The sequence below is a fragment of the Triticum urartu genome, chromosome 4A (assembly GCF_056163025.1).
Source record: "Triticum urartu cultivar PI428250 chromosome 4A, HENAU_Tu73, whole genome shotgun sequence".
NCBI classification, from domain to species: domain Eukaryota; kingdom Viridiplantae; phylum Streptophyta; class Magnoliopsida; order Poales; family Poaceae; genus Triticum; species Triticum urartu.
Window position 1 is genome coordinate 583,319,812 of NC_141876.1, and position 10,238 is coordinate 583,330,049.

General features: G+C 45.8%; 1 protein-coding gene across 1 annotated transcript; it reads left to right on the forward strand.

The window, feature by feature from the left end:
• Positions 1-5,049: 5,049 nt before the first annotated feature.
• On the forward strand, positions 5,050-9,460 carry LOC125552968 (uncharacterized). The gene is made up of 6 exons (XM_048716694.2): positions 5,050-5,452; positions 5,690-5,830; positions 5,937-5,995; positions 6,086-7,723; positions 8,301-8,442; positions 8,528-9,460. The coding sequence occupies exons 2-6, from the start codon at positions 5,710-5,712 to the stop codon at positions 9,187-9,189; spliced, it is 2,622 nt and encodes an 873-aa protein (XP_048572651.2). The 5' UTR covers positions 5,050-5,452; positions 5,690-5,709; the 3' UTR covers positions 9,190-9,460.
• The last annotated feature ends 778 nt before the right edge of the window (positions 9,461-10,238 follow it).

A 10,238-nucleotide genomic window follows, 5' to 3' on the forward strand; every position in this document is an offset into this window, starting at 1 on the left:
ACCAGTCACCCCGTCACGAACAAGCTGAACCACTCGACCAACCAACACTTTGACTTGTGCCCTCTCTTCCGGCGTCACTTTCAGAGAAGAAGGTTTTTTTGCTCGGTTCAGGGAGAAAGGGGAAAGACTCGTCGCCTGACCTGGAGTCGGCTGGTCTCTGCAGTAGAACCAGGTCGACTGCCACCCACGGACTGAATCAGGAAGAGTCATAGCTGGGAAAGAACTTTTGCTTCTCATCTGGATCCCAAGACCCTCGCACATCTGAATCACTTGCGTCTTATCGTCACTCGGCTTGGCTTTCTTAACCGACTGAGAACGACAAGTGAAAATGTGCTTGAAGAGGCCCCAATGAGGACGGCAACCCAAGAAATTCTCGCACAAAGACACAAAGGCAGCAAGATACATGATGGAATTTGGAGTAAAGTGATGGAGTTGCGCTCCGAAAAAGTTCAAGAAACTCCGGAAAAAAGGATGAGGGGGCAGGGAGAATCCGCAGTCGACGTGAGTGGCGATAAGGACACACTCACCCTCGCGAGGCTGCGGCTCGATCTCGTTCCTCGGGAGACGCGCCGATTTGTGAGGAATGAATCCCCCCTCGATCAGGTCATCAATGTCGTCCTGTCGAATCGCCGAGGGCATCCAGTCGCCCTGGATCCAGCCCGGCGGCAAGGCAGACCTTGAGGAAGATCCGCCCCGACCGGACTTCTTCGCCTTCGCCTGCGCCGTCGCTTTTTTCGCACGCTCCAGGGCCGCCGTCTTCTCCTTCACCATCGCCGCAGACGAAGCTCGAACAGACCGGCGGCACCGAGATGAGAGCAGAGGTGGCGGAGGACTTCGAGAAGAAAGCGGAAAAATGAAGGCGCACTGTTCAAAAGTCCTGGGCCAGCGGCTTATATAGAGTTGCTTCCGAGTGACTGACCTGTAGGCCCAGGCGATCCTGTCAAATCCCGCAACAGTCGTGCGTGCGATACGTGGCAAAAAAGGTGGCGTGGAGATTGAGGCGGCTCCGCCCTATCCCATCTGATTACTGCGGCCTCCTCCGCCCCGCGCGCTTCCCAAAATTCGAATCCCGCGAAATCCGCGAGCAGCAGAACAACTTGTCAGACGGAGGATCTCCTTCACACCGTCACTCGGAGCTTTTCAAGTAAAGAAACTCACTTGACTAAAACCAAGAATGGATCAAGGCGATTGAAAAGAAGTTGGTGTCGTTACTTAGGTTCACGGATCCATACCAAGATATACACAAAGCACGAAAAATCAGTCGGAAGAGTTCTCAACTCCTTCCCCACTCAAACCTCGATCCATTCGGGGGCTAATAATGAAGCTATGTACCTAGGGTAGGGTCATGGACCTGTCCAAGCTACCCTCCCCAAGGACATCTCTAGAAGAAACCACCTTTCAATCGACTCAGAAGTGTTCCACTCAACGGACTCGAAGACACTCGACCATGAAGACTATCACTCGACCATGAAGCCAACCACTCGACAGCCAGGAGATCTAAAGTCACTCTGCACGCAAACGGTCGGTCATTAAGTAGTTTTTATGGTCATCATAACACTTTATTTGTGGCGTTACCAGTAACGCCTGATCTTAATGTACCTTAAACCCTGCATAACTGAGGGCCGGAGGGGTCTGACGAACTCTATATAAGCCACCCCCCTCCTCAGTGTAAAGGGTTCGCACCCCTGTAACACATACACACATAATCCAGTCGACCGCCTCTGGGCTCCAAGACATAGGGCTGTTACTTCCTCCGAGAAGGGCCTGAACTCGTAAACCTTTTGTGTATACAACTACTCCATAGCTAGGATCTTACCTCTACATTCCTACCCCCCTACATTACCTCGTAAACCTCAAGACGGACCCGTAAATCTCCCGCAACCGTATGGACCATGGAAGCCATACAACGCCGACCTGTATCAATTCACGGGGCGTCGATTTCTCCCGCAAAGCGGAGACAAATGTGGGGAGATTTGCGGGAGTTTGGACCGATCCCAAACCCCTCTTTTGACCGTTCTGGCCAACCAACTTTGTTGATTTCACATCCTGAATGTTAGTAATATTTTTTTTCTATAAACTAGGTCAGAGTTTACGAGGTTTGACTTCAAAGAAAACTTATATGCAAACTAAAAAGGACCAGAGGGAGTATATACTAGTACAGATTAAATAAAGCTCCAATTTACAAATAATGAACTGGAAGAACACAAAAAAGCCTCCCTGTCTAAAGGAAACAAAGAAAAAGGGAGCTCAAACCTATATTTCACTAAAACCCGTGGCTGAATGACTCGAGAAACTTATCCTAGTCCATCATAGAGAATTGCTAACTTGGTCCACAAATGTATATACACAATGCATGAAAACACATGACATCATGCAAAGCCAAGTCCCATCAAACCGGCTCTTGATCGAACTCACTTGCTCTTGTTATCCATGACGGCCATGCCCACTCCAAATTTGCCCACGATCTCGGTTCAACGTGCAGGCTGCACGCATTGCTCATGTATGAGTTTCCTCGAGGCCAATCTAGGGATAGAGGTACCAAACACCAGGAAAAAGGGAGAAATCCCCTTTGGTAAGGAAAAAAATGTTAGGAAAAGAGAGACTGCGATTGCTCGTGATGATTTTCACAATGTATCTTTTATGTAGTTTGTCGAGCTAATTGATAAGAAGAGAATATAATCGCACACAACTGCACAATCTCTTAGCTTGAAAAGAACACTAGTATATATAAGAACAACTGAACACTATACAAGAGAAGTCCTAAAAAAAATACTCCCTCCATACACTAGTAGAAAACGGGCTTTTTGTCTCGGTTCCAGAGGGCCTTTAGTCCCGGTTCTGGAATCGGGACTAACTCCCCCCAGTCCAGGTTCTGTTATGAACCGGGATTAAAAGCCCTCCACGTGGCCGCTGTCTGGAGCTCCGCCTTTAGTCCCAGTTGATAACACCCACCGGGACAAAAGGTAATTTTTTTTATTTTTTCCTAATTTTTAAATTTCTGAATTATTTTACAATTTAATCTCTAATCACCCCTCATCACTGCTCCATACACTAGTAGAAAACGGGCCTTTTGTCTCGGTTCGAGAGGGCCTTTAGTCCCGGTTCTGGACTAAACGTGGCCGCTGTCTAGAGCTCCACCTTAACACCAACTGGGACTAAAGGATTTTTTTTTGAATTTACTTCCCAATTTTCAAAATTTTGAATTATTTTACAATTTAATCTCTAATCACCCCTCATCACTGCTCAATTTAATCTATAGTCTCTATTCTTTAATCACCCCACATCATTCCAAATCATCTAACTTCCCGGCCGGTCACCCATCATGTCACTACTCTAGCCTGAGCACACTTAACTTCCGAGTTCTATTCCGCCTAGTTTCCAAGTCTGCACTTGTTGTTTTCCTGACAATAGTAAGATGTCAATCCTATTAGCCCTCAAGAGTTTAGCTTGAGCATGAAGTCACACATTTCACTGTTTGAGTTTGAAACTATTATTCTAAATAATAATAATTATTTAGTAAGACTACTATTTCTTGAATAAGTAGTTTGACCAGATTTGACCAAAATTCAAAAAAAATGAAATAATTATTTAGTAACACTAATATTCTTGAATAATTATTTAATAATACTAATACTTTTTGATAAGTAGTTTGACCACAGTTTGACCAGATTTAATCAAAATTCAAAAAAACTGAAATTTGAGCATAACTTTTTTCCTTTTAGAATTTGAGGATTCTAAAAATTTGCAAAACGGCCTATGTCCGTCAAAATTGGATATGGATTTTCGTGCTGAAATTTTGATATGTTATACGTTTTCCGACATCGTAGCAAAAGTTATAGCCGTTTTACTTTTTCATAACACTTTTTTGGCAAAACATGTCCAAATTTAAGTTTTTTAATTTTCGTAACTAGTAGATGTGGTAATATAAGTACATCTCGAAGGATTTTAATTTTGGAAATTTTTATCATTTTCTTTTGTTTTTTTTTCAAAACTGAAATGACGATACACCCGGGGGGGGGGTAGAGTTTGAGACACGAACCCTTTTAGTCCCGGTTTGAGATACGAACCGGGACTAAATGATGTGCACCCTTTAGTCTCGGTTCGTGTCTCAAACCGGCACTAAATGTCTAATCTTTAGTCCCGGTTTGAGATACGAACCGGGACTAAAGGGTATCGCACCCTTTAGTCCCGGTCCGTGTCTCAAACCAGGACTAAAGGTCCCATTTGAACCGGGACTAATGCCTTCACGACGCTCTAGCCGCTCGAACCGGGACTAATGCTCATATTAATCCCGGTTCGTAACGCAACCGGGACTAATGTGTACATTGAGCTGTGACCAAAGCCCTATTTTCTACTAGTGATATCATAATATAAGAACGTTTTTTACATCAGGAGAGTAAAAAAGTCCCCAAACTCAAAATCAATGGCATACCTAGAGCTCGACCACGAGGGTACCAATCTTATCACTCGCGATAGAAAATGACATGTATATAATTATCATGTCAGCATTTTTCAATGCCATGGGGCAAATTAGCCGTGATAAAATGTTTTATTTGTTCCTATGAAAAATGGTTGTTCGTGCTAAGAATGTGGACACATAACCATGAAAACCACGAATAAACTTCTCTTTATAATAAATAAAGGTGAATTGGGATGTTTGATTGGCGCAGTTGTCAGGCGCCAAGTGGTCGCGACATCCCGCCTTTCACCTCACTCAACCTCTTATTTTTTCACAGCCCTACTTAAGCTCCTAATCACCATAGTTACCCTCAACAATCCCCTACTTATTTATATATTTAACTTAACCCAAGTAGAGTAGAGTCCTGACCATGACATGGCCTGCCTGGTGAGCCGTTGGGGGTGGGTACAAAAAAGATTCAAATTTTGAACACGGGCCGTGGTAAAACAGCAAACAAACAAGACATACAATAATCGTGACGCAGAGAGCGATAACGATCTGGATCCCCATCCCGGACCGGAGCCGGGCTCCCTTTTCAATTTCCTTCCCCGTCCGTCCCCCCCTCTCTCTCCTCCTCCTACTCCCCTCCCCCTCCCCCTCCCCCGTCTTCCTCGTGCAGCACGGCAGCAGGACAGGACAGCATTGATGGGCGCCACGGCCGCGGCCGCCCCCCGCCCCCTCAGCCCCCCTCCGGCCCTGGCGTGACGCCCCCCCGCGGATCCTCCTCCTCCTCCACCTCCGCCGCGCCGCCCGCCGAAAGGGACGAGGAGAAAGATCGCTGCTTCGGGTGGCTCCTTCCCCGGCGGGCCACGGTTCGGCGCGGCTCGATCCGGGCCGGTCCGCGCGGCGATTTGGCCCCGGCTGCGCGCTGCTGCTCCGGCCAGTCCCGCGCCGTTGACCCCGTGCCGCGCGCGGAAGGACGGATCTTCGCCGGCGTTCTCCGGCTTCGGCGGCTGGTTCCCCGGAGGGTTTCTTCCGGCGCTCGATTCGCAGGTATGGGTGTTACCTGCATTCTCGGTATATCTGCCTTGGGTTGCCTGGCGCCCTGCTCTCCCTCCCCTGTGTCCGGGTCAAATTCCAGATAAAGATCGGATTTTTTGGGGGGGATGATTGGTCCGGCGCTGGCGCTCTGTCGATTACCTACTTTTAGCTGCGTTTTCGTGAAATGTGATTGCTTTTATTCGATTCTCTTGTGCTTGAGTAGTTGAGTGTGACATGTTTGATTTGCAGGTTTTGGACAGTGAGGAGGGATGGATGTGGAGAAAGCTGCATCCAAGGGGCATGGCTTCTTCGGCCTCTTTGATTGGAGCAAGAGCAAGAAGTCCAAGCGGCGGCTCTTCAGTGGAGGCGGGGGATATTCGCCGTCCCAGGGTAAGCAAATGTTTTGTACGAATCAAGTGGTTGCTGTAAGGTTTGATAAAATTCCAGGAATAAAAACAGGGGCTGCTGAGCTCACACACCAATTCTCTCCTTGCAGGGAATTCAGTAGATGGGAAGGAAGTTGACGGCAGCATGCCGAGTACGCCATCAAACTCGGTGCGTGTTCGGGTTGCATCATCTTTTTTCTAGCTGCTCTGTTTGCTTGTTTACTGTCATTCTGATGTCTCAAACTGTGCATATTGGCAGATCCTTGAAGATGGGATGAGTATGAAGGAAAGCAGCGAGCATAGCTGTTCATCCTCTGTAATCGACGACGAAGCTTGTGCGAGGACGGGACCCACTGTTGTGGCGAGGCTTATGGGTTTGGACTCCATGCCTGCGGCAAGCTCATCTGGACCCTACCCGGTCCCTTTTACCGGGCAACATACCTTCCAAACTATTGCCCATGATGAGTTGATTGGCAGAAGCTATGTTGGCCTTTCTAGCCCTCATAAGATGCCGAGTAGTCCCATTGATCGGTTTAGAATGGAAGCGCTGCCTCCAAGGTTTGCCAAAAGGACACTTTCAGTTGCACAGCATAAGTTGTTCTCCCCAGTGAAGAATCCTAATCATGTATCAAGCAGAAATGCTGCTGATATAATGGAGGCGGCATCTAGGATTATTGGGCCTGGAGCTGAGAATACTAGCTCTTACAGAGTCCGTGATGCTGGGTACTCAAATGATGTGCGTGCCTTCAGCCCAACGGAGATTGTAAGAGTCCAGCAAATGTCCCAAGCGGCAAGAAGGCGTGATGGCTCTGCATCTTCTAAGCCACAGAGTGGAAGATCGTTGGATGGAAGTTTGGTAACTTCAGAGACATCCTCTTCTGCCAGGTTCTCACAGTCAAATGGTGGTGCTCCAGTTGCTCCAAGGGTCAAGGCCGTCAGTCGACCATCGTCAGAATTTAGAGCTACAAATGGCCAAGGGAGAGAAGGTGTAAGCAGAAGCAGTAGGAAACCTCCAACTCGCACGGATCCTGTACATGACATGGTTGAGAGAAACGGGTCCAGTCAACAAAGGCAGAAGATTAGTAGCAGAGTGGGCATGGCAAGTTCCAACGTGCTTGTGCAAAATAACACAAAGCAGAATGCTATGGGTGTTGAGCGCAAGCTGAATCCCAAGTCAGCAACACACAGTCAACAACAAAGAAACCTGCATCCACCAAATGCTGCTCCCAGAAAGGCTGGGGTCACAAGCGCACGCTCTGAAAACACTATGAAAGGCAACAGAAAGGGGGAATTGCAGCCAACCAACTATGCAAACAGAAGACCAAACTCTACAGCCAAAACAATCCCCAAGCCGAGAAGATTACCAGATGAGGGCATGCGTTCAAAGAAAAACCAGCCAAGTGATAAAGTTCTCACTGAAAGAAGCCCAAGGCGTGTTCGGCACAATATTGTGATAGAGGAGCAATCATCTTTCACCACGAACAAAAAGAAAATCAGCACTGAGATTGTTTCGTTCACATTTACCTCACCAGTTGACAAATCATTACATGGTTCTCAGTTTCCCCATTCAGTGGAAAAACGGTCAATAGAGAATTGGAACTCAGTGTCAACTTCAAGCAACACATCAAACACTGAATCAGATACCATAGATGGTGATTATTTGAGACTTCTTCTTGAGCAGAAGTTGAGAGAATTGACTTCTGGGGTGAGGTCACCCTATTCTAAGCCAGCCAATGGTGTTCGAATATACGCCCCTTCACCAGGTTTGGATGACACGGCATCAGCCTGTGACACATCCAGCATTGCATCTACTGATTATGATAGGGACTCCATACAGTCTTCAAAGGATGGAAAAGACAAATTCCCCCGGACAGATCTTGTATTAAAAGATGATCAGGTATGGCATTTGAGATACCACTCTTCCTATTTTACCTATTTCTTGCCAACTACATGTCCTATGCACGGTACCATTTTCCTCGTGAGCATTGGCTGGAAAACAAATGACCATGTTACCTAGTTAGGCATAGTATGTTTTCTCCATATAGCTATGGTACATTCTAGAGCAAGGATTAGTGAACATGGTTAGTTTATCTTGCACTCATGTTTGAAGATTGTGAAAACCTGAATGTTCAGTAGTTGATAGTACAACATAAAGAGCAACTATCTGTGTTGTCCTTTAGAAGCAACAGCAGTAAACTGATATTGGGGTTGTACATGATCAGCTTTGAGCAAAGATAGAAACACTGAATTGATCTCATTGATCATACAGGTAGGAAGGGAATTTAGCTTTGGTATACTGCATTGAGACTTGATAGTTTGAACTTTGAACACTTGACCTTCTCATTCTCTGCAAAACTGCGGAAATTGGGAACTAACTGTGCCATCAATACAGCGCTGAGCCTGGATTTATGTACATGTTCATCACAAGTTAAGAACTGGTTTATATGCTAACATTAGCTTCTCTTTATGGCCAGTCATCTCAATCTGTGAAGTATGATAATGGTTTCATTGATCAAGTGGAGTTAGAGCATCTTCACCTAAGCCCCCATTCTACATGGGAAGCTTCTCTTTCAACAGAAACCTGCAGCTCTGCAGAGAGCCGAACAAATGCAAATGGTGAGTGAGTATACAGTTTCTTTGTTGTTGCAATAGCACTAGCCACAGATCTTTCTCAAAACCTTCAATATTTCTCCCTTTTCAGAATCAAGGTTATTTAGTTCAACAGAAGGAGCAGCAACATCTGGTTCGACACACTATGGTAGGGTCCTAGAAGTGGAGGCTTTATCAGAATATTCTGATACAGCCTCATCAATCACAGCGACTTTAGCCGAAACAACACATCCATCAGAAAGCAGCAGCTCATGTCGTATGGAGATAAAGTTCTTAAGAGAAATACTGAATGCTATTTCTGTCAGAGATAATGCTTGCTCTTACTTCGAGCGATTTGATAGCTCAAATATCCTGGATCCACATCTGTTTGAAGAACTAAATGGCAATTTTAGGCTGCCAGTGGGTGAAGAAGAGGGTAAATCTTTCGGAATGATTCGGAGGCTGCTCTTTGACTGTGTGAATGAAGTATTAAGCGTGAAATGCACATACTACTTCAATGCTGGTTACAGCTCATGGTTTACGGGGATGGCAGTTCTGCAGAAGCTCTCGCCGGAAGAAATCTACCAAGAGATGACCAGTCTGAAGGTTGCCGAGGAGTGGATGGTGGATGAACTCGTGTACAAAGAAATGAGTGGCCCTCTCGGGAGCTGGGTCGACTTCAAGACGGAGTCACATGAAGCTGCAAAAGACATAACAGCAGAGTTGCTAGAATCCTTGACCGATGAAATGGTTGCTGACCTTCTATATTGGTAGTTTGGTCATGCAATTATTGTGCATTTTGTTTGTCGAGAACTACAACAGGGGCCCTGACCTGCCCACCATTTGATGATAGATCAGCGGCTGTCAGAGCCATTCTCTACTTTTTTTGGGGACATTTCGGTTGTCATGATGCAGAAAATAGTGAGGCATTGTAATTTTTTTTCTTTCCTTACTATGGCCCATTGTTAACGAAAATAGCTGGTACTGTATGTTGTACAATGTTGCATTTTAGCTGTATGAATGGTGGTCTGTTCTTTGCAAACTATACTGCTGGTAATTATTTGTCGTCTGAGAAGATAGCACAAACTATTTACCCTCTCTTTTCAGCTGTGTTTATCTCGTGTTGTTAATGGAGGTAACTGGTACTGCATTGTTGCACAAATGTGACATTTTGTAGCTGTATGGATGGTGCCTGTTCTTACAAACCAGTCTCTCTCGTGTGCTGTATTTATCATGATCTGAAGAAAAAAATATTTGGTCGTCCAGGCAGCAACAAAGTACTGAAAACTCGCATTTGTCTACGATTTATTCTCTTGCAGTTGTAAGATCTGTCTCTACTTTGTTTACCCTACAATAACTTGGCACCATGTCAATCTATGATTGTTATCTACTGAATGAGGCTCACTTCCGTTTTTCTTTTCTTTGTTTTGTACAAGTTCCAGCATCAGAGTCAACATGACGCATCATCTCCTATATCCTCTACCGGAGCCACCCCAGAGCGAAACATGGCTCCTCTTGCAATCGTGCACTGATGAAGTTCATCCTACAGAATTGACATCACATGAATCGGCATGACGACTTCTCCATATTGCACAGAGTAAACTACACTGGAGCTCCTTCTGTCCACATAGCATCCTGATGCCTCACACGCCGATGTTGATCTTGATCTCTCGCATGCGCAAAACGCTGAACGACTCTACAACTTGAAGTAGGCGAGCAAGCACTGAGTTTGTGGTTCTCTTATAGGCATGCCATACGTTACGGCTGCAAGGCCATTACATGTGTTCTAGTATTAAAGAAGGGTACGGTACATTAGATCTGTT

Bases quoted from the DNA above. Each gene is read 5' to 3' on its own strand.
- LOC125552968 (XM_048716694.2), top strand. From the start codon at position 5,710: ATGGATGTGGAGAAAGCTGCATCCAAGGGGCATGGCTTCTTCGGCCTC. The intron at 7,724-8,300 runs GTATGGCATTTG...CTTTATGGCCAG, and splicing joins TTGTATTAAAAGATGATCAG to TCATCTCAATCTGTGAAGTA. The intron at 8,443-8,527 runs GTGAGTGAGTAT...CTCCCTTTTCAG, and splicing joins GAGCCGAACAAATGCAAATG to AATCAAGGTTATTTAGTTCA.